Source organism: Belonocnema kinseyi, chromosome 2 (genome assembly GCF_010883055.1).
Source record: "Belonocnema kinseyi isolate 2016_QV_RU_SX_M_011 chromosome 2, B_treatae_v1, whole genome shotgun sequence".
NCBI lineage: Eukaryota > Metazoa > Arthropoda > Insecta > Hymenoptera > Cynipidae > Belonocnema > Belonocnema kinseyi.
This window is the reverse complement of record NC_046658.1, coordinates 108,158,603-108,184,305: the sequence shown is the minus strand read 5'-3', so window position 1 is coordinate 108,184,305 and position 25,703 is coordinate 108,158,603. Positions and strand designations below refer to the sequence as shown.

The window sequence follows — 25,703 nt, the reverse complement described above, 5'->3', positions numbered from 1 at the left end:
CAAATTTTACACAAATCTAATACCTTCTCTGATGAGAATGTAAAAATTAAGTGTCACAACTTACTTAACCAAAATTGAACCACAGTTCGTTCATTTTGGGCAATACAAACATTGAAAGCCATTCATATATTTTCCAGATTTCGAATTGAGCATGAAAGTAAAAGTAGCTTAAGTTCATAATGAGTTGAAACGAAAATTGAAACCCTAATTGTTTCTCTAACCTGTACATGGTGTAGCTGCGTAAGTTGGTGTTGGAGTGGATTTGGTGGCGGTGTACTTGGAGATCCAACGACCTGAACAGTTCCGTGTTGCTGCAAATACGGTTCCAGGAAGACATCATTCCTGAAGCCAAAAAAAATGGAACACATTAACTCTCAACGCTTGAGAAGCAGAGTTTAATTTATACTGCCCAGTGCCCTAGATGCTAAGATTGAACGCATCTATTATCTTTTGAATATTGAAAGTTTAGAAAAAATACAAATGTACAAAAAAAAACCTTTTTTATAATCGGTTATATTTATTTATAGAAATCAGTTTTCCAATATTTTTAGGAATTGAAAAAGTAGGAAACTATAAAGGGGTGCCTACTCAAATACTGAAAAAAATCCTGATGACACCAGGATTTTCCAGGTATCTCCAGATTTTTACAGATAATATTTTTCTTTAAAAGAAGGCAGTCAAGTATTAAGTATAGAATTTTCTAAAACAATTATAATTTCACAATCCTTCAAAGCATGACATAATACTTGAATAAAACCTTTAATTATCCACCTGTAAATAGTTAAATTGGAATGAACTAAATTTATTTAAAAATTTGAAATACATCTGTTAAGTAAAATTAATATAGTAACTATATTAAATTAAATTTTTAATCGCTTGTATTCCTAAACTTTTAAGTAAAAATATTGCATTTTTAACAAAATAGATGAATTTTTAACCAAGTAGTTGAATTCTGAACAAAAAAGATGAATTTTCAGCTATGAAGATTAATTTTCTACCGAAAACGAAAAAATTTCCACAAAATAGTTTAATATTTAACCAAGGACATGAAGTTTGAACTAAAATGATGAACATCAAGAAAAAATGTATTTTAAACAAAGTAGTTCAACTTTCGAACAAGTACTTAAATTTTCCACAAAAAAGATCAATTTGCAACCAAAACAGCTAAATTCAACAAAAAAGACCAATTTTTAACAAAACAGTTGAATCAGCAAACAAAACCGGTGATTGGTTGCAATTAAAAAAATATATTACATTTTTACAAAAAAATATGAACTTTCAAACTATAAAGACTCTCAACAAAAAAGTAAACTTTTAGGCAATCAATCATCAATCAAATTAATTTTCAACAAAACGGTTGAATTTTCAACCATACGGTGGAATTTTCAACCTAAACAGATTAATTTGCGTAAAATGAAAATACGAATTTATGACAAAACAGTTAGTTCTCAACAAAGCAGATAAATTGGGAACTAAATAGTGTAAAATTCCAAGCTAAAAAGGAGAATTTTGTAACGGAAAGTCGAAATTTTTAACCAAAAATATGAATTGTTAGCAAAAATTTAATTTTCAACCGAATAGACGTCATTTCAAGCCAAAAAGACGATTTTTCTAGAAAACAGTCCAATTTTTAACCCCATCATATGCAAGTATGAATTTTCAACAAATTACTTGAATTCGCAAGAGATGAATTTTGTAAGAAAAAAAATATTCAAGAAAAGATTTGAATTTTCAATCAAGAAAGATTTTTTAGTCAAGAATTTAAGAAAATTTAACCAAGTTGTTGAATTTGCAAGCAATTAATATTTGTAATAAAATATTTTTTTTTGAGGTCATTTAATATGATAAAAAAAGTTTGATTTACATAAGTATAAATTCACTTTCACAAATGAAAAACATCGTTATTTAATTTAATATTAAAATTATTTTAAAAAATTCAAACAATACTCAAAAACAGCTTCTTCCAATTCGATATATAAAGCAAAAGATTTCTGATCTAATCAATTTTGTTAAGGCCTATAATTTTCTTATGCTAAATTTTTTATGAAAGAAATGCTAAAATGTTTTTACTTGACAGTAAGTCTTTATTACGGCATTATAAATTATTATGGAAACAAAAAATCCCTCACAATTATATGAAGTTTGTTGTTAGCAAAAGTTCTTGTAAATATTCCCTTTTTAAAAGCATAATTCTTTCAAATAATTATTTACCAATTTAATTTAAGTTTTCTAATAATTCTCAAAGACATGACGAAATAAATTTCCTCAAACACAAATAACCTAAACTGTGATCAAAACGTCTTAATGTCTGGAAAATTTTGTATGAGATTATTTCTTTGAGATTATCTCAATCTTTATTGTTATTTCACAATGTCTTTAACTACTTACACTTACTAAATACATCAACAATGATTATTTATTTTTTAATACAACAATATTTTAAATTAAATTATTTTTAGAAGTGCTTTTAAAAATGTAATATCTATAAGAATATGAGCTAACAACAAACTTCATATAAATATAAACTTAAACGGTTCTCTATTTTTGAATATTATAAGATGATTGCCTAGATAAAGATTTGATGTCAAACCAAAACGTGTTGGCAATATTTTAATAAAATTTTTAACATAAAAAACGTTATAGGAATCAACAAAACTTATCAACTCACCCACCGAAAAAAATACTTTAAAATATCTCTTTTTAATGCTCATACAATTGATTTTAAATCAAATTCGAAGCCCATGCCTAAAAATAGGGGATACAAGGAATCAATCTGTAAAATATATTATTGAATATAGAAACTAGACCGCGGAATTGATTCTTACCACAGTTTAAAAATAAATCTAGGCCATGTTTCTCGCTTGGCTAATTAAATGAAAAAAAATATATATATATAACTAGCCTTGAAATAGCGTTTCTTGTTACTACAGAAATTGATATTGATTGTCCTTCTCGTAAATTGAAATAAATTATTGTCCTTCTACTAAAAGGTAGATAAAAGTAGAATTCTCATTGGTTTATTCTGATGGCCTGTAAGTGCTTTTCTGAGATACATCTTAATTTGTAGTTTGTCTGAGTGGAAGGCGAAATTCATGGTAAGACAAGGACTATGTTTAAGAGAATAGTGCAATATTGTTCGCACTATGTTGATGCAAGACTTAAAGGATTCTCTTATCGCCTAACGCGCCGTATAAGGAATACTACCAGTCTCTTGCATGGAGAACAGAACCTCTTAAACGAAACACTAAATCTAACCTGAGAAAATTCTTGCACTTTCGAGCACCATTAAGCAGAGCGCGAAAGAAATATGGTGCGTTTAATAATGAATTGTGCGCGTGTAATAAAATAGTCGTAAACTGAGGAAACAGTGTCTGATTATTTATTATGGTCTCCTGTTAGAGACTTGCATTGTAGTCGAGATAAGGAGAACCTCAATTTCAACAATATAATTATGGGTTATTCTGAATATAACTAGTGAACATTTCTTTAAAAGTTTTAAATGCAATGTACAAAAATGGACGGATTTTTAAGTGGTTTAAAAATAAACTATTTTTGAGATAAAAGAAAATATTTTTTGTTCATAAGAGAGCTTAGGGTGTCAGAATAATTTGGTATTTCAGATTTATCAGAAATATAACGTAATCTAAATAATAAATTAAATTATAATAATCAATGAAACAGAGATGCCCAGCATTTTGATGTAAAAAAATGTAATGTGTGGATTTTTAAAGATTTCTAAAAAAAAGAACAGCTTTTAAACAATTTAAAAATGAATTTAAAAATGCTTGAAATTCCTGGGAAAATTGAAACTGATTTTTTATAAAAAAAAAATAAATATCAAGAGAAAACTAACAAAGATTTCATAATATTTTTAATTGTTTCCTAAAATTCTAAAAAATAATATAGACGATTTCAAAGCAAAAATTATTGAAACAGAATCTGGAAGATTTGAAGGCAATTTTTTTTATTTGTTCAGAATTTAAAGAAAATTTTCGAAAAAATTCGAATAATTTAAAACGATTAAATTAAAAAAGAAAATTTTAGCAATGTTTCGAGATAGATTAAAAGATTTATTTTTCAAAAGTTCCAAATATCTTTTAAACTGACTCAAATTTTTTCTAAGATTTTGCAAAATCCTATGAAACAAAAAAATTATACTTTTTCGATAAATCTGAAATCATCAAAAATCTTTTTGAATTTTCTCAAGAATCATAAGAAAATGATATTTCTATAAACTTAAAAAACAAATTGATAAATAATACCAAAAAGAATTATTCATTCGAAATTTTTATTTTGTACTCTAAATCATTTATCTCCTCAAATGATAAATTGGGTGACATTTTTTTTCTTTCTTGACTGAAAAATCTTTTTTAGTTAAAAATTAATCTTTTCAGTTTAAAATTCGCCTGTCATAAAAAATACCTACGGATTATTAGAACAAATTTTATAAGAGAAACCTAAGCGTAAATTAAAAGTAAAAACCTTTTAATTGTTAATGTTTTTTAATATAAATTTAAGCGTCGAAGATTACAAAACACGTATAGATAAGCCAGAAAGATTTAAAAACAATTTGTTTAATTTTTGCAGGATTTAAACATTTGTTCACGGAAACTTTGAATCATTCAAAGAGATATTTCAAAGTTTTCGAAGTGTTTAAAAGATACAAAAATTTTGAAAATATTTCAAACAATTTTTAACATAATGCAGATTTAAAAAATTGTAAATAACATTTCGACAGTTTTAATGGATTTAAGAGATATTTAGAAGTTTTGAAAGTATATAAAAATAATTTTTAACTGAAAAAGATTTAAAACAACAAATTTAAAACAAAATGTAGATTTTTTAAGATTTTTAAAGAAAAATTTAGACGCTTTTGTAGAACTTTAAAAAGTTTCAAGAGGATAATAAATTTGTCTTAAGATTTGTAGAAAAAATTGGTATTATTTTTTATTTCATTAAATTTATTTAAAAAGAATACTTATTAAAAAGTTAGCAAAACCTTCCTAAAGTATTTAGGAATTTTAGAGGTTTTGAAGAGAATAAAAATATTGTCAAACTTTAAAAGATTTTAGAAAAATAAAATACATTTAAGTTTCTTTCCATCATAAACTGTACCTAATTGCAATACTTATAAGTAACTGTAATTTAAAACTGACAAATGAACTTTTGTTAAATATAAAAAAAAAAACGGTTTGAATATAATTATAATGTTCCGTGTTCATTCCTGCAGCAGGAAGTGAAATAACTGACTTTCACGGTCAATAATGAGTATTTAATGTGTTTTTTATATCAAAATTAGTGAAATCGGTTAGTTAAATGGGAAAAAGTTGTTCATTAGTTGCCTTTTCATAAAGACTTTCTTCAAGATCGAATATAGAGAAAGGAGGTATAATTTGAAATTTTTTTACTTGAATTCAAAGCCTTTCATTTAAAATTAGGCACGTATGTTTTTTTTCTATTTTTTCAGGTTTTAAAGTTTTATCCCATGAGTTTATAGGCAATTTTATATGAAGAGTTGGTAAAAGCTTCCCAATTATGGCATTGAAATTTTGTTTTCATAAATTCAGACAAACTTTGTTTCTATCAAATGAGAAACCATTAGTTCCGAACGTCAGATATAACCATGAAATATCCCGTGAAAACTTGCAATTGCTTTGCGTTAATATTTAATGAAATATTTATGAAATCATTGAAATTTTTGGCAATTCTACCTTTGAATTCTTTAGAAAGCCAGTGAAATGTTTAAAATCCTTTAAAGTTTATTAATATCTTTAGAATCCGCTGAAATAGATAAAATCCATTTGAATATTTTGAAACGTCTTCAAATTCTTTTGAGTTCCTAGAAATTTTGCATATTACTTGAAATCTCTTGAAATCCGTTTAAATCTCTTTAAATCTGTTTAAATCCCATAGAATACCTTAAACTTCCGTTACAAAAATAATTGAAATTATTGGAAATAATTTTAAACATTTTGGATTCTTTTAAAATGCAGTGAAATATTCAAAATCTCTTAATATCCTAGGGAATCCTTTTAAATTCGTTCAAATTCCGTGAAATGATGTATGTAATTCCACGAAAACAATTAAAAGCACTCGAAGTCATTAAAAAGATTCAAATTTTAATCAAATTTAGTGGAATATTTAAAATCTGAACACGTTTGAAACTTGCTGAGATCTTTAAAAGTGCTTAGAAATCTTGCGAAATTTCTTGAAATTCTTAATTTTTTTGAAATCACTAAAAAACATTTTTAATTTTTTAAATTTCCGTGAAAATAATTGAAATTACTAGAAATTATTTGAAACCTTTGAATTCTTGTAACATACAGTGAAATCTCTTCAAACCCTGCGGAATTCTCTTAAATCCGTTTAAATTTCATGTTGTACCTTATAAACAATAAGTATTAGTAAGTATTGGATCTAATACTTTTTTCGCGAATAAGCATTGGAAACCCAATACTTTTTTGAAGTAATTTCACGAATTCAAATAAAATAACTCGAAATAACTTGAAATTTATGAGTTCTTATAAAATTTAGACAATTATTTGAAATCTTCTCAAATGATTTGAAATCTGTTAGATTTTTCTAAATCTTTTAAAATCCTTACAAATCTGATGAAACTTCTTGAAATCCTAGAAATTCGGTTGAAATCACTGCAAAACTTTAAACCTTGAGAGTTTGAAATCTCCTAAAATTAATGAAAACTCTTTAAATACCTGAAGTCCCTTAAAATTACTTGAAATACTTAGAAATGCTTCAAAATTTCTTGATATCTCTTTTAAATCCTTTAAATCATTGGATATTACTCAAAATCTGTTTAAATCTTTGGAAATACCTTTAAATTAAATGAAATTCATTTAAATCAACTGAATTACTTTCAAGTCTCGTAAAATCTTTGAAACCCTTCGAGTTGATTTCAATTCTTTAAAAATAAATGAAACAAACCTCTTAAAAACGTTAGTAGAAATATTTTTAATACTCTTGACATTTTTTAAAATCCGCTGACATCCCATGATATTCCATCCAATTTTTCAGAAATCCTCTAAAACCTCTTAACATCTTTGAAGTCCCATGAAATTTATGAAATCATTTTCAATAGTTTGAAATGCGCTGACAGTTTTTAGAATTCTTTGAAATCTTTAGATAATGGTTAGAAGCTACCGAAATCCTTTGAAAACCCTTTATATATTTTTGAAGAGAATCTCTTAAAATTCTTAAGGAATTCAGTGAAATATTTTTTTAATTTCTTGAAATCCTTTAATTTCGTTAAAATTCCATCCCTTACTTCAGAATTCTGAGAAATTACTTGATATAGAATTCAGTAAAATATTTGAAATATTCTGAAATCCTTTGCAATCTTTTGAAATTCCTTGTAATTTTATACATTCTGTTAAAATTGCTTTTGATCTTCAAAGTTCCTTGAAACCTCGTGAAATATTTTGAAATTCCTATCAATTCTTTGAAATCCATTAACGTCATTTTAAATTGATTGAATTCTTTTGAAATCTTCTGAAATCCTATAAAATTGTGTGAAATTATCTGAAACCCCTTAAAATAATTTGAAATCTTTTAAATCTCGGGTACGCTCGAAAATTAACCTTCAGTTCTTATGAAACATCAACTTTCCATCTGTTAAGAATATCTGATTTTCGAAAATCTTCTATAATCTATATCTATAAAAAACAATATTTTACTGTGAAATGGGGTAACTTCGGATAGCAGACCAACCACGGAAATCTTAAATTGATAGTTTAATTTACTCAAGGTGGGTGGTTTCAAGCAGAATATAAAACCAGTTAAGACTTGAAATGATTCCAGATTCCTGGAACAGTTTTGAGTAATTTATCCCATAAATTTAGCAAATGTAGAAGTGTCCAAATTTACCCCACACATCTGAAGTTACCCCGTTTAACAGTACAGTTTTTTAAATCCCCACAAAATTTATAGCCTGATTACAGTCCGTAAAACACGAAGCATAATCAAGTAGGGGGCTTTTTTCTGAAGACGATTTCGCAAAGGCAATCATCGCCCATAAAGAGCCTGTCCTAAACGAGCCCCTTTTATTTACAAGACTAAACGAAAACAATTCCTGGCAAGATTCAGAAGTGCTCAAAATACGTGTCTCCGCTTGACAAGGATCTGAAAGCTATCATTTTCAAAGCCCCAAAGCTAATGGTCTCCAACCGAGCCGCTCTTCGTCAAACGGACCATCGTGCCTCAGTTTCATCCCCCCTTGAGAATCTCTCGAGCGCTTTGAAAAAGAACACCCGCTAATCGCGACTTCCAACCCATGATCACGAAGCCGAATCCCTCATAGTTTTTCGCTCTATGACTCCTCTGACTCCTCTCTCTCTCTCTCTCTTCGACCTATACATCCTTGAATTTCTTTGAACCTTTCTCACTCTTTTAGCCGTTTTTTTTCATTTTTTCTGTGAAGGGGTTGAAAGACAAGGTGATACGAACGTCAGCAATACCACCCTCGTGCGAACGCGCATAATGTGCCTTCCGGCCGGTGCACGCGCGAGGGCTCATTAATACGTAAAATTGTACTTTCGGTACCGGGACCACGTGTTGAGAACCTGCAGACCTGCAGTTGTCATGGCAACCCCCATCTGATCTCACAGACCCCGACGTCGGCGTCCCGACGCGACATGCACCAGCTTCCTACAAACCCATATTATTTGGAATTTCGTGTCTGTGTGTATTTGTATGCATGAGTGTGTACGCTTTGTAGCAATTGCAGTTTACACATGTGTTATGCTCGGTTACCTAGATGCGTGCGTGCATGTCTGGGACCACAGGGCCGAGGAAGAATGTCAACTGTCAACTGCAGAGGACAATACATTTTAGTGTGGGGCAATACTATGCAATGCCATCCTCGGACATGATACTGCGTGTAGTCTATTATCAGTGTTTGACAGTGATGCGTTTCCAGGAACGTTAAGTTTTCTTCGGGATCGTCCATAAAAAATGTTACCACTTGGGGGAGGGGAAGGGTTGTTTCCAGATGATGAATATTTTTGTTACAAAATTAATCTATTTGATTAGAAATTTATGATTTTAGTTGAAAATTCAAGTTTTTGGTATATAATTCTTGAATTTTATTAGCAATTCTTCCTTTTTGGTTGTAAATTATTCTTTTCGTTTAAAAACCCTTCTTTTTTAAGTTGGCAATTAAACTTTTCGGTTCAGAATTCTTGAGTTTTATTTAAATTCATCTTTTTTATAGTAAATTAATGTTTTTGTTTAAAAATTCACTTTTAGTTGAAAATTCACATTTTTTATTAATAATTTTGAATTTTGTTAAAAATTGTGGTTTTTTTCGGTAATAAATTAATATTTTTGTTTGAAAATTCAGCTTTTTGGTTAGGAATTCGTGAACTTGATTGAAAAATCGTCTTTTTGGTAGTAAATTAATCTCTTTCTCTAAAAATTCTTCTTTTTTGTAGAAATATCAACTTCTTGGTTAAGAATTTTGATTTTTGTTAAAAGTTCGTTTTTCCCGATAGTAAATTAATTTTTTTGTTTAAAAATTTTTTAAAAATTAAACTTCAACTTTTTGGTTAGGAATTATTGAATTTTATTGAAAATTCGTCTTTTTTTGTAGTAAATTAATTTTTTCGTTTGAATATTTATCCTTTTTAGTTTAAAATTCATTTTTTTGTTTGAGAATTTTTTAATTTTTAACAAAATAAGTTATTTTCGATGTAACGTACGATGTGTTTGATCAAAATAAAATTTATATCATTTATATCAAGTTTCAACCCCTATCAGTGGTTAAAATAAATTATACTATTAACTGCAAAATTTACAAAATTTACAAACAAGCATAACATTTTTTGGAAAATATACATTATAATGGAATTATGTTAGCTACATTCTAAAATGTATAAAGAAGGTCGGATTCGCATAGATTTACTGACGAATATGGTGAATCAGTCAGTCCGGAACGAAAAATGAAAAATCTAATTCTTATATATTAAAAAATCGTTTAAAAATTAATTTCAAAACAAAAATAAACATTTTCGACCATAATGCCAATTGAAAAATCTTCTTTACAATTATGTATATGTATTATGTATACAATTATTCTGCTTCCCAATTGGAATAGACATTTTTTGCTTTCGAAAAGTTAAAACAAATTATTCGTGTTAAAAATGTTAATTATTTGCATATGTTTCAATCTGATTTATTTTCCTTTTTCTTATTCAAATTAAAAAAGTTGATAATGAAATAAGATACCTATGTAAAAAACGTTTTCCAAACCAAAAAATATTTTTGATCGTATTATGAATGCTCACTAATGAAATAAGCAAACAAACAATTTTTTTATTAGGTCGACAAATACGCAAAGTGAAACAAATGGTTCGTTTCAATCGCCTTCATAAAATGATAATTTGAATAAGACAAATTTTTTTCTGCTTATTTGCAGAAAAAAAAGTGAAGAAAGAATATCCATACAATTTTTTCCTCTTATAACATATCTTAAACAATCCATATTTGGGATTTTTATATAGATCGAATTCGTTTCATATCAGGCAGTTTTTACACTTATGTTGTTTTTTAGAGGAAATTAGGCGACATCTTATTCGCGATGTGAGAAAAAGATATCCACGGCAATTTTGGAAATAAATTTAACTGTGACTTTGTAAAGAGAATTTTCTGAAAAAATTAAAATTCTGTGTTTAGATGAGGAATAAATAATAGAAACATAAAAAAAACCTCGTCAAGAATATCATAATTTTGACTTTGGAACAGGAATTTTCGTAAAGAATTATAATTATGTCTTGCCAGAATTCAAAAATCCCTTTTTTATTAATTCTATCTATTTATATATTAATTTAATTCTTTAGAATAGACGATTTTCGTGAAAAAATTTTATTTTACTCACAATTTTACTCACAAAAAAGTTCCAACTCAGAATTTTAATTCTATTCAAAAATTCCCTATTGCAAATCGGAAATCTTTCCCAGGCGGAAAAATTATACGTACTTTATATATAGTGTATACATAGTGCACACACACACACACGCGCGCGCGCGCGCGCACACACAATATTCATTTCTTTCATACAAAAAAAATGTATAAAACAAGTGAGCATTATATATAATACTTCACACTATGTATGAACTATACATAATATTTTCGCTTGGGTTCAAATTTTTTTTAATGTTTATAAATCTCTTGATATCTTTAAAAATCATTTGAAATAATTCAAATCTACTGCAAATTTTATTGAAATTATATTGCAAATAAATTGACAGGAAAAATGAACAATTGACCTTGAGAAAACCGGGCGGAATCGCGAATTTAAAATCATCCGCCGGGTGTAAGTGTTCTGATTTATATTTCTATCCATGCAATTGCTCTACTGAGAATATGGTAATGGTCCCCATTGGAATAACATAACGGGTTTTGGGGACGAGGTGATTGGTTGTAAAAAGGTAGTAAAAAAGTTGTAAAAAGGTTGTAACACGAAGTCAAAGGTATAACTAAAGTATCAAAGCAGTGAATGAATTATATTTTAATTGGTCATACTACAGGTTTATATGGTTTTCCTGAAAATCGTGAAACAACTGGTGTTAAAAAACGTTATTAATGTTGATGTTGTTGAAAAGGCCGTGTTTGCTTGTACCAGAATTTCAGTACATATAGCTGGATTTTTTCGGTACATGTAAACACTTCGAATTTAAAAAAAGTAACTAGACAATGTTCGCGTTTGCCTTTCAGTTTCAATAGCTTCTTTGGCACATTCTTACAAATAATTTTTGATAAGGATTAGTTTCCCTTTTTGTATTGTCTTGAAGTGAGCATGTTGATCATGAAAATTCTAAACACTTTGAGCTGTCATTAGAAACAATTTTTTGGAAACGGGTTTTCATAGTCTTCTAATTTATTTATTTATCGTAAGTATAGTGAAAGTCTCACTTTCAATCTGTAACGTTCCATTTTCTAGTCAGTCAAGATCGGTACTGATTTGATTCAATATCCCATTTATCACTTATTCTAATTGATAAAGTAGCGTGGCTCAAAGTTTTTACCATCGGTATTAATTAAACCTATTTTTTCTCAATAAAAATTTCCTCTTTGCCATGATAATGTATGAAACATAGTACATTAAACATCAACATTATTTCTTCTTTGATCGAAATATCCACTATAAATCCCAAACACCTATAAATGCAACTATAATAATTAAATTCCCATTTCTCCTAGCTCGTAAAGTCCTTCCAAATTGCCCACGGATCGCTTCGAAAATTATTGACAGCCCCATAATTTTGACAATATAGAAGGAGCTAAAAGCTCGTAGAACACTTTCATCGTCGAGTATTTCAATTTACCTTCACCTACCCTCTTCAGGAAGTTTCGTTACCTTCCCGGAATTGCCAGCTGAAGGGCGATGACATTAAAGCGATCGGAAGTTTTGGTGTTTTGAACACTCGAACCGGATATTGGAAGCCGTTCTATTAAACAAGGACGCAGGACAATTAATTAGCGTTTATGATATCCTCGACAGGGTCGTATCAAATGACCAAAGGCTTCTTTGAGTTTGTGCTTTGCGCAGAGAAACGGGATCTCTCTTTCTCTTATAATGTGGAAAATTTAGAAGATTGAGGGTCCATTGGATAATTATTAATTTGAAAAAACATTATTTGCCAATGGTGACACATTTTCGATAAACTTTACTTTTTAAAAATGTTTTCTTTAGGGACTGAAATGTTTATTTATTAAATTGTATTGCAAAATTATGTAAATATGCCACTTTTAACACAATTTTTTAAAACAAAATGTAATTTTCAACTATGTTGAAAATCAATTTTCAATTTTCCTCAACTTTCATCAGTTAAACATTCAATTTTTAATTTTGCTCAATTCTCAACTATTAAGAAGTGATGGAAAGTGATAATTAAAATCTTAAAAGATAAAAATCGAGTTTTAAATTATTTTCAACTTTCAAAAGTTGAAAAATAAAATTTGACTTTTTTTAGTTTTAAATAGCGGAAGTTTTAGCTGCTGAAAATTAAAAAAAAATCGAATTAAAAACAAGTGTTAAAAATTGTGTAGTTACCTGATTTCAAGATTTTAAGTACCTGATTTTGTTTGCTTAAACTCGATTTTTTCGAAAACAGGTCGACACTGTTGAATAATGTTTTGCCAAATTATTAGTCATCAAACGGAATCTCATTAAGTAATTCGTCAGATTAAAAAAATTGAAATTATGACTTTGTACTGAATGTCCATTGGATAAATATTAATTTGCCAAAGTATTATTTGCCAGTGGCGACCCGTGTCCGAGAAAATCGACTTTATACGAAAATGTTTTCTTTATGGATTTAATTATTTATTTATGAAAATCTTATGCAAAATTCTGTAAACGTAACATTTTTAACATATTTCCTAAACAGAATTTAATTTTCAACTAATAGAAATTAGAAAAAATTGAAAACTGAAGAAAAATGAAAATTAATTTCTCAATTTTCTTCAATTTTCAAAAGTTAAAAAATCCGTCTTAAACTTTCTTCAAGCTTCAACGGTTGAAAATTCAGTTTTCAATTTTCTTCAAATTTTTAAAGTTGAAAAGTCAATTTGAAATATTCTTCAATTTCCTGTAATGTAACTTTCAACAGATGAATATTCAGTTTTCAATGTTCTATAACTTTTCCTCGATTCTCGACAGTTAAACATTTAATTTTTTAGTTATTAACTGTTGAGATTTAAAAGAAATTAAACATTCAATTTTCATCTGTTGAAAATTCAGTTTTCCATTGTCTTAAAGTTTTTGTTCAATTTTGTTCAATTTTATACTGTTAAGTATTGAAGGAAATTAAAAATTAAATTTTCAACAGTTAAAAATTCTGTTCTCAATTTTGAAATTTAAAAATGCATTTTTCAGTTTTCTTCCCTATTATCCTCAATTTTAACAGTTGAAAATTCCGTTTAGATTTATCTTTAATTTTTAAAAGTTGAAAAATCAATCTTCAGTTTTTAACAGATGAAGTTTCAATTGTTAAATATTCAAGAAATCAAAGAATTTCGTATTAAAATGAGGTGTTAAAAAATGTTTTATTTACCCTTAATATTACATCGATAAAAAAAATTTTGAATTTCGACCCGGTTAAAAAAAAAAGTTTTCTTTATGGATTAAATTGTTTATTAAAGCCTCATGCAAAATTATGTAAATATAACATTTGGAAGATATGTTATTAATACAGAATTCAATTTTAAATTTTCGTCAATTTTCCTCAACTTTCAACAGTTGAAACTGCAATTTTCTTTAACTCATAAATAATGAAAAATCAATATTCAATTTACTTTAGTTTTTAATAGTTGACGTTCCAATTGTTGAAAGTTTCAGAAAAAAAACGATTTTCGCATTAAAAGTAAGTGTTAAAAATTTTATAAGTACCTAATTGTACATCCATACAATTTTTTTTTAAGTCGATTTTTCGGAAACAGATCGCCATTCTCACATAACGTTTTGGGAAATCAATAGTCATCTAATGGATCCTCAGTACAAAATTCGTGAGATTTAATGATAAACTCCATTTTTGGGTTTGTGCTGCTTGCAGAGAAACGGGCTCTCTCTTTCTCTTATAATGGCGCTGGAGAGTTCGCAAGAGATTGTTGGCAACAAGGGCCTTCCTCAATTCCTGCAGGTCACGAGAAATTGGAAAAGTTCTTGGCCATGATCGTTGGCCGGAAAAAATTCTGCCTGGTCTCTTTTCTCTAAGCTCATTTTTCGCGTGGATATAATACTTTCTCCTCTCCTCTCAGTAAGAAAAACAATTCTTTCAGCATCGCATCGTGACTGATGTTTCGATGATCTCATAACAGAGGCGTCCTCTTGCCGAGGAAACTTTGGAACTTGGAACCTAGTTTTCTTTGATTTATTATTTATAAGAACATCTATGAGTTACGTGTAGACTGTAAGGATTCTTGTAGAAAAACGTGGATGGAAATGGGGCAATCTCTTTTTTTCGCTCTTTCGTGAACTTGAAAAGATACTCAAAGGAAATGAAGATTTGTTTTTTAAAAGTGTCAATTATTCTTTAGTTGTTTAGCAGTGACGTCCTTCCCAGATTTTATTGAACAAAAATAAAAAAAGTATGATACAATCGAATCTGGATATAGTGCTTCCGAGAAGTCAGAGGAGCTGCGAGGGGTTGTGCGCGGTTCACTCAGGCGTGAAACCCCTAATAGAGAAAAAAGGAGATAGAGACAAAATAGTTCCGATAATCTGGATTTGCGGCCACCGTTAGTCTTAAAAACGACACTAAATCCAGATTTTACTACTTCGTATAAGGGGTTTTCAGGGGGGTGACAGGTTTTGTGACGATTTGTGACGCACGGACGGAAAATTTTTCATTTTTTCCCTTAATTGTGAGCCGAATTAATAGTGAAAAATAAACAAACTTATTTTTCGTTGGAAATTAATTCATTTTATTTGAAAAGTTAACTATCACATTTTTCATTCAGAATTAATTCCTTTTCATTCAGAATTCACCTCTTTTTATTAAAAAATCTACTATTTTGTTGAATATTGAACTATTTAGTTAAAAATTAGTTTTTTTTTGGGTGAAAAATTAATTTGGTTTAAGCTGAAAATTTAACTAATCTATTTTTCAATGAAAATTGATCGTTTTAGTTGAAAATTCATCTATTGCATTTTCTAATGACAACTTTCATTTCACTGCTTGGTTAAAACTTGAAGTATTTTGTTAAAAATACTTCATCAGTTAAAAGTACAATCAGTTCAAGATCCATCTGTATGGTACAAAATTAAAATCCTTTGTTTAAAATTTTGTTAAAAGAATTTTCAACTGAAAATCTAACGGTTCAATTATTAGTTGAGAATCAAACGGTTTTATTTGAAAATTTATGTATTTTGTAATTAATTCATATTTTTTGGTAGAAAATTAATCTTCTTGATAGAAAATTCAACTACTTTGTTGTTAAAAATAAATTTTATTAGTTAAAGACCTATCTTTTTGGTTAAAAATTTAACTATTTTGATGAAAATTTGTTATTTTTTGTGGCTGAAAATAAATATTTTAAGTGCAAATATAATTATCCTATTTTCGGTTGAACAATAATTGTTTTTAACTTAAAAATTCAAATACATTGTGAAAAATTAACTTTTTCGCTGAGAATTCAACTGCTTTGTTGAAAATTCGTCCTTTAACTGAAAAGTGTAACTGTTATATTGAAAATTCGCCTTGGTTGAAATGATTAAATTCTTGAGTTAAAAATTCGATTATTTTTGTAGAAAAATAAAACTCTTTGGCTTGAAGTTCGACTTTTTGGCTTAAAATTTAATTATTTTGTTGAAAGTACTAAGAGTTTGGTAGAAAATTCCACTATGTGTTTCAAAATTAACTTTATGGTGAAAAATTCATATTCCGAGGTTGAAAAGTGAACTATTTTGTAGAAAATTCGTTTTTTTTGGGTTGCACATTTCTATTCTTTTCGTGAAAAACTCAACTATTTGGTTGCAAATTAACTTTGGTTAAAAATTCAGAGATTACAATTACAATTACAATTCAGAGAGTACAAATTAAGTTACGAAATAATTTTAGGATAGAGCTTTGTAGGATTCATCGTGAGTTGCAATTTTAAAAGTTTTGTCTTGGAAGTGAAATCTTTTGCAGTGGTGTGAAATGTCGTGAACTGTTATGTAGTCGTTTAATTCTCTCTCATTGCACTTACTTGTAAACATCGTGAGATTCGTGTTTTGCAAGTGCTATGTATCGGAAATATTCAATTTCACAATTTAGTACCCAGCAATTTTCAATTTCAATGAAAAATGTGCAATTATAGCGTGCTGTGCTTAATTGCAGGATATTCTCACAGCTGTGCTAAAATGAATTACGATCATGTTAAATTGGAAAATGGCATTGAGGTTGTACGTACATCGATTTTTAGTAAAATTTTTGCCTTTTTGACAAAATTGTATCCACTGAAATTCTATGCTAACGAATTCTGCACTTTTTCATTCGAAAATGTAAACCATCCTTATTCTTCTGCTCTTTTCTAACCATTTTATTTCATCACTTTGCATCTCTCCCTATCTCATTCTAATGTTGCATAATTCTATCGATTTCTACCTAATTCTATTTCATTCTATCCGTTAAGTTCGTATAGAGGAATGTTCCCTACAACGGGTAGTAATACTTACAGTGGATAATCACTACTTAAAAATACTAATATTCATATGTAAAATAATTAATTTAATTTTACAAACAGGTACATTACCGACAAAAATATATTGAATGACTCCTATTTCAATTGTTTCTGATAATTAATTAGGGAAATATCTATAAAAAATAAATATGTCTAAAATTTTTCGAAATTTTTTACATTTCCAGGGTTCTTTTCTAAGGTTAAATTCTGCACTTTCTACTGATATCATATACACGTTATTGGTGCACTTTAAGAAATTTGACAAAGGGTCAAACTTCACGAAAAACAAGCTAAAAACTTTAGTAAAGGCTTTAATATTCAAAAATTATTTAAAAAATCAAATGTACATTTATTTGTTTAAAATAAGCTCTACAAACTTAAAAAAAAAGTGTAATAATATTTGAGTTATTGGGAATTTAAGAAGTTGGCGAAAAATCCGGTTTTATCCACTGTAGGTTGCAATACCTATCATAATTTTTATATTTAATTTTGCCATTATCAATCCTGACAAGGAGCTGATTAAAGTTGTGATTTTTTCTAAATTTTATAAATCCCCTACTGAGAGTCCACTAAATGACTATTACTTTTTGACAAACCATTCTTTACCAACAGCGATTTGTTTTCGAAAAAATCTAATTTTTATACAAATATTTTTTATTTTTTTATTTGAACTGTTGAAAATCGAAGAACATGGAAAAATAATTGAATTTCCTTTATTTTCAACTGTTAGAAATTCAAGAATAAGCTACATTCGGATTAAAAACGAGTTTTAAAAATAGAATTGACTTGAATTAATTTCTTATGTTAAATTTTTTTGATCACTGGTCCAATAGTTTTTGGAGAAACGAGAAAAAATCTTCCTCGGCCCGGATTTAAACCGGAAATTCTACTATTCATGAGTGGAGCGTTAACCAACAGGGCCAAAGTAGGTTGCTTCTGGTTTCTTCTATGTGAAATTTTACAGATTAATCCCAATCTGAATAATTTCAGCGAGTCTGCATGTTATTTAGAGTGCACTAAACTCCCGATATAAGATCCCCCGGTTTACGGTGTTCCTAGAACTAATGGCTTTCACAGTTTCGCGATGAGAGGAGCCACGAGGTCGGAAGGAAGAATGTGTTCAATCAAGCATGACAGGTTGATCAGGTTACGTCACGCATCTAAATCTAACAGAAATCGTTAATGCAGCTCTGTCTGTTTACATTAATGTTCTCCCGATTTAGGATCAAGGTCAAGGCAAGCCATGCCCAAAACAGGGCTTATATCGGGCGTTAAGTGTATTAATGTTATTTTTATTATTTGACCAGTAATCGGTTAAATTTAACATAAGAAAATAAAATGATTAAGTTGAAAAATTGAAATAAAGAAATATAAATGGTTTTATTATTTTGACTTGAATCCATTGCAAGAGAAACATGTAATTTAATGCAGAAGCTAATATAGATTATTTAACCTGGAAAAAATCAATACATGGATATATCTCACGGAACACGTTATTCTGGTACATGCTATGAGAAGTCCTTTCACCTGAGATCTGTCGACATTGGTCTTCTATCTGCAGGGTCAATGGAATGGAATCCAATATAAAGGGTGACGTCAGAAAATGAAGAAATAACGCCACCCAACTCGGAAAGAAATTTCGAGCGGAAGAAAGAAGGAAATAATAAAATAACTGGAGAAATGAAAGGGGAAACAGACCGTGGATCTACTTAGTGCGTGAAGTGTCGCGTGTTACCTCTCGTAACCGAACCTCGCTTCACTCCGGTCTGGGTATGAAATCCAAGAGGTGCTTTTGGGTTTCAGGTTCACTCAATAGGGACTTTTGAGCGAGAGCCTAGACATCGGATATGTCCGCACTCAGAAGCGAACGTAGAAGTCACCTACGCTTTTAAAAGGCCATCTTCTATCTTCATAATTTAAAAACAAATTTTATTCATTTTTTACTTTGATTTCCTATTTATTTCATAATTTATTCTTCTGAGAAAGATGGAAGAGATCAAAAATAACCTAGGCCTTTTATAGGTTGCTCATCTTCTCTCTTTTATTCTCCTTTTTCCATTTTTTCATTTTTCACCTTAATTTCCTATTTATTTTCGCGCTTTTCACAATTTCTTCTGCCTTTTATCATTTTTTCTTTTAAAAAAGAGAAGCAAGCTTAGAACTCATTTACGCTTTTCAAAGGCCATCTTCTCTCTCTTTCAATTTTTACCTTAATTTCCTATTTCTTTTGAAGCTTTTCCCTATTTCTTCGGACTTTGATATTTTTTTCTTCTGAGAAAGAGAAGCGAACTTAGACGTAGTCTATGATTTGTTTTAATTAATTTTTGAACATGTTTAAATTTTTAACAATTAGCAGATTTTTTAACCCACAAAGATGCATTTTTAACCAAGAAGATTGGTTATCTACCAAAAGACGAATTTTTAACGAAACACATGAATTTTCAATTAAATAGTTTAATTTACCATAACAAAAAAATAACTTTTAACCAGTTAAATTTAACCAAAACAGATGAAGTTTCAACAAAACAGTTGAATTTTAGAAAAGAATTTAATTGAAAATCATAAAAGATGAATTGTTAACAAAATCGTTAATTTTCGACCAAGAAAGATGAATTTTCAACCAAGTAGCTGAATTTTCAAAGGCTAAACATACATTTTTAAACAAAAATAGAAGCGTTAAATTTTCACTCAAAAAACTTAATTATAAAAAATGAATTTCCAATCAGTTTAATTCAACCAAAAAAGACGAATCTGTAACAAAATAGTTAAATTTTTAACCAAAAAGATACATTTTCAACAGACAAGATTAATTTCCTACTCAAAAAGATGAATTTTCAACAAAATACATGAATTTTCTACCAAAAGTGGAATTTGCAACTTATAAAAGATATTTTTTCAACCCAAAATGGAATAGTTTAAATTGCAGATAGAAAATTAATTGCTAACCAAGATAAAAGAAATATGTACAAAACAACTGAATTTTCATCACAAAAATATAATTTGTTAGAAAAAGTCCCTTTCCTACCAAATAGTTCAATTTTCGAATCAAGAGTTGAATTTCTAACCAACTGGTTGCATTGTAACCAAAAAGATAAATTTTCAATCAAGAAGATTAGTTTTTTTTTATCAAAAAGACCAAATTTGAACATAATAGAAGAATTTTCAAACCTAATACTTGAATTTTAAATTAAAAAATATTAGGCGGTTGCGCAGCCGCGCCACGCCGTCGCCGGCAGTAATCTTGTTTTAAAACCGCACCGCTGCTGATTCTGATTCAGCGCCGTCGGCGCGGCGGCGTATTGGCGCGCTGACGTAATCTTAAGTATATTTACAGGGCACCGGATTTCTTCTCGCCGGGTCATCCGGTGGATTTTGATTGTTTGCAGAAATTCCGGCGACCAATTAGAAGTTAAAGTAAACGGGTTTAAATAAATATTTTAAGATGAAAATTGATCTTTCGTTCCTACATATTTTTATATTTTCCAAGCTGTATGTCAACAAAAATACTAAACTAGATCTCTGCCGCCGCCGAGAATCAAATCGAGGGGGCAAGCTAGCGCGCCGCCGATAAAAATAGCTCAAATCGCCACCGTCGGTCAAAAATCGGTCGGCGCAACCCTCTAAAAAACATGAATCTACAACCGAAAACAGAATCTTCAACTTTTAAGTTAAAAACAATAATCCTTTAAAAACGAATTTTTAAAAAAATAGTTACATTTTTCAACAAAGAGATGAATTTTCAAATAAAATGATAAATCTGTACAAAAATGGATTTTCAACGAAAGAGTTAAATATTCAACCAAACCGTTCAATTTTCAATCAAATAGTTAATTTATTAATCTAGAAAATTAGTTTTCTACCAAAATAAACGAATTTTCAATCTTTATTTGAATAGATCAAATTTTCAATTAAATTTCCAACCAAATAGATGAATCTTTAAAAACAAAAAATAAATGAATTTTCAACCAAATAGTAGATATTTTAACCAAATGAGATGAACTCTGGTGAACAGGTAAAACCTTATTAAGTTATTATTTAAATGTTCATTTGTCCCTTTTTTCTTGATAATTTTCCGTTTACAGACAGCGTCTTTAAGGTGTGAATCAATTTTGGAACTGTTTCTGGCTTTTAAAAAAACTGGTAAAATTCCAGGTTACTCGTCAAAGCATCTACTACATGATCTAATTATTGCTAGTATTAATTTTTCTAAACTTTTTCAATAAAAATCTTTTTCCCTAGATAACTTATTCCCGTTTACAAAGTCTTTTGTGTCTTAAAAGGCCCTGTCTGCTTCCTTCTTCTTCGGAGAAAGATAAGTGAGCTCAGAAGTCACCTACGCTTTTTAAAGGCCATCTTGCCTCTTTATTTTGTTTTCATTACATTAATTTTTCACCTGAAAATTCCTATTTCTTTTCTTGCATTGCCCAACTTCTTCTGACTTTTATATTTCTTTCTTCCAAGAACGAGAGACTCGCGGGGGTTCTGAGCCTCGGCTACTAATTACACGTCGGGGATTTTTCCGAGTGTAGTGCCACGTCCCGTTGAACTAACACATACGAACTTGCATTAGAAGTCTGGAACTTTTGAATGACACGAAAGAACGCAGGAAGTTCAGATGCGTCACATCACGAAGTTAACGAGGTACTTTAATTATTACAAGGATCTCTTATTTCTCTTTTTTCATCTTCATCACTGAAGCCTTTTCATTCGGTAGTTATTTTTATTTCATAATAAATCGCCAAATGGGTTAGAATTATCAGGGTTAATTTAATACCTTGCATGATTTCGTTTTTCCTTCTCCAAAACCTGGAAATTAGGTTTATTCAATTTTAAGTGGCCCTTTCAGACGAAGAAGGTGTGGATCTCGGGATAGTGAAGGTGCGTGGGTTAGAGTGTGAAGATTATAAGGTTATTATGGCAGATAAGAGTCAATTGAAGGCTTGTAGAAAATGTTGAGAAGAATGAATACTAACATAAAGAAGATGGGTCTTAAAACTAACGTGAATAAAACAAAAATTATGGCGTTTGAAGGAAAGGGTGAGAAACAGTACGTAATGATGCTATTTTATTTTCATCAAACTGTACCACCTTTTTTCTATATTTTATAATAATAATTACAATTTTTTAGTACAATCCATTTCTCTGCCGTCATACGAAGATATTAATAATAAAAAAAGTAAAATAAAGATATGTTATATGTGGCGCGATTTTTCCTGTCATGTCCATGTAATAGTTTAGTAGTATGCGTCAGTTTGACATCTTAGAATTCAGAAAGCTTATATTTTCCAAAGTTTTAAGAATAATTACACTTTAAATGTTCACAATATTAATATTCTTCAATTTTACACGGTGAAGATGACAGTGATTTTGTTGACAGAAATTACATTTTTTTGAAAAAAAAATCTATCCAATCACTTTGAATGTCACTTGATACTACATGATAATTGAAACTTCTTAATAATACATTTATTATCTTTAAAAAATTCTATAATTTCACTTTAAAACTAAAATTTGGAGTGCGCAATTCTAAAACAGTTTGATTTTTTAGGCCTTACAACTAAAGTAGTTTTTAATCAAACCCAGGTGAAAAAGTGACATATAGTTGATATACAGTGGATGAGACAATTATATTTTTCATTTATTTTATGAACTTCTCTATGTAAACCGAATGAAAAATATCAGTATTTTGTCCACTATATATAAATCATACATAACTTTTTCACCTGGGAAGTATTAAAAATGGCATGACAAGAAAATTTCGCTATATCTTTTAAAATTTCGTACTGAAAGGCTTGACAGTTTAAAATTTAATAATAATAAACTTAAATATTCGACATTGCTTGCTTTTTATTTTAAAATTAAATATAAAAAAAACGAATTGAAAGGCTTGAAATTAAACAATTTCGAAAATTGGATCCACAAGTACCGTGTTTTGTATTAATTTATTTTTCATTTTTAACGTAATATCTTAAAAATTGTTCAATTTTTAGTTGGATATTATAAAAACGTAATTATTTATAATTGAAAAATATTTCACTGGCTGATTTCAAGAATGAATAATGAAGTGTTTGAAAATGAAGCAATTTTAATTAAAAGGGAAAAAATGGTGTTTCACGGTTTTTTCAATGAATTGAATTTCGATGGCTTATAACTGAAACTTATTCAATTTTGAATTGTAAAAATGACAGAGTATTTAAATAATAATTGTTTTATGTAACATTTGAATTAATAAAACTGTTAAATATTTAACTTCTTCTGTATGAAATTGTCCAATTTTCAGAAACTGAGTCTGAAACATTTTAATTTTGAGAGCTCCTGATGAAAAATTTGTTAATTTAAAACACTTTCATTTTTGTCTTTTTTAATTTCACTTAATAATATTTTTTTTATTTGAAACGTTTTTATTTCAAAATGGCTCGATACAGTTTTTTTCACATTTACAACGCTTTCAATTCAAAATTATTACTTATAGTTTACATAATGAAGTAAGAATAGTCACAATAAGACAAAAAATAATAAAATGCATAGAATAATGATGAAAAGCGAATTAGAAAGGTATAAAATACTAATACAGTAAAAGACTTAATTATCTTTGATAAATCATGTTTTTTTCCCAAGAAATATAATGTTCAGACCTGTGACTCTCAATAATTAATCTAGGAGGTAATCACTTGATTAATTATTTACCCGATTTGCCACCAGATAAAAATTAAATTTTATAATTTTTTTATCTATGCATTTGATTTTGACTTCCATGCCCACTTTAAACTGAGGTTTACAAGAACCACCGAGCAAAGAAAATTAGAATCCATTCGTCGTTGTATTATTTGAAAATTAAAGGGAACTCTTGATTACCTTTTTAGGTTCATTGGTCTTCCCTACATTTTTTTGCTCGTGATTATAGAGCTCTACGGAAACCAGTTTGTCACGTTCTCAGAGTTCTTGGGGTTCTACTTTAGAACAGAGCTATGTTACTGCTCAGCTTCACCAAAGTCATGCATTAACGATTTCAGTGTAACTGTCTATAATGCCTATTTAATGACTTGTAAGAGCATCTCCTTTTATTGATAAGTTCTAATCCACAAATTATTCATGATTGCTGATGAACGGATTTAAGAGATTAGCTTGACTGCTTCCAGCTACATATATCAAGATATTTGAATTATATAATATAATGAGGATGGCTCAATGATTTGATCAAAAGAAAAATCTTATAATCAATGTATATTTTTGTTTGGAAGCATCTTTTTCGGTGATACTCTATTTTATGCAGTTGTTTACATAAAATGGTGTAGTCAGAAACTGTGTTTCTGAAAGATTTTTCTTATCATGTGCAAATTACATCGAGAAACCTTTTGCTGCACAATGAACTTCACAATATTCACTGTATATATTTATGATAAATGTCAGATCTGAATAACAATTCAATTGCACTCAATGTTTTTATTGTTCATAATGAACCAACTGTGATTCAATTTTGTTAAAGTAAGTTTTAACACCTTTTTTGTGTTTTAAATTAATCTTTTTCCCGTGCACTACTTCTTGAAAATTACACAATATTTTACTATTTATACTTGGTAGTGGAGGGATAGAAGGGAGCTATTATCACGTTGACTATTTTTAGTAGTAATTTGTAGCCTCTAGGAGAATTAAAACAATTTTTCCAATAAAAACAAAAATTATCCCATTTATATCTGCTATATAACTATCGCAGCGTCGAGAGTGACTGGCGCGGAGCACTGAATTATTAAGTACATAGTTAGTAAAATTGGATACAGCCGGAATAGGAAAGAAAAAACAAACTCAACTCGCTCTGCAAGATATTTGAATTATATCATATAATGAGGGAGGGATCAGTGATATGACTAATACACAATTCTTATAATCAAAATATGTTGTTTAGTATCTCCTTTCTCTCTAATACTAATATTTTCTGAAAATATTAAAGTTAGATTTGGTTAGAAAAACTGGAGAAAATCCACTCTTTCTAGATGTACTTGTCCGGCATCCATTACTTTTAAACTAAATTACATTCTGGTCCATCGAAATAATCCCCTTTTTCTCAAGTTTTTCCAATACCTTCAATATAGAGTTCAAAAGAAAAAGGATCTGTTCTCCAGAGGATTTGGACTGCGGCTTCTATGCAGTAGCTTAGCAGGATAATATCATAGAGGGTGTTGCCGATTGATAAGAGGAGATGAGGAAGAATTTTGAAAGGGGGTGAGAGGTGAAAGTAGAAAAGAAGAAGAAGCAGGAAGTCTAGTAGGTAGAAGTAAAAAGGGAAATATATAAAGTAAAGTCCTCAAGAGAATCACTCGATATAGGGATGAGGTTCTCGCATTGATTTCACGCTTTCCGTTCCCTCAGGGCTTCGTCGTCTGGTCTGCATTTTTTTCTCGCAGTTCAATTTCGCAGTTTTCTTTGTCACACCAGTATTTCATCCTCGAGTTTATTACGCTCACATCGAAATCAATGATTTCCCACTGCGTTTCGAGGGGACAAAAGAGTGATGCTGATCGGCTCGA

General features: G+C 29.1%; 1 protein-coding gene and 1 long non-coding RNA gene across 5 annotated transcripts in view; one reads left to right on the top strand and one right to left on the bottom strand.

Moving 5' to 3' along the window:
* LOC117168509 (protein sprint) overlaps positions 1-25,703 on the bottom strand; it is a 353,946-nt gene that overhangs the window by 70,761 nt on the left and 257,482 nt on the right. For all 4 annotated transcript variants that reach the window (XM_033354234.1, XM_033354237.1, XM_033354236.1 and 1 more), the window contains one exon: positions 222-342. In XM_033354234.1, the coding sequence (XP_033210125.1) occupies positions 222-342 (121 nt within the window). The remainder of the gene's footprint in view (positions 1-221; positions 343-25,703) is intronic.
* Positions 1-25,703, top strand: part of LOC117168524 — an 87,294-nt gene that overhangs the window by 41,975 nt on the left and 19,616 nt on the right. The gene's annotated exons all lie outside the window — the stretch shown is intronic.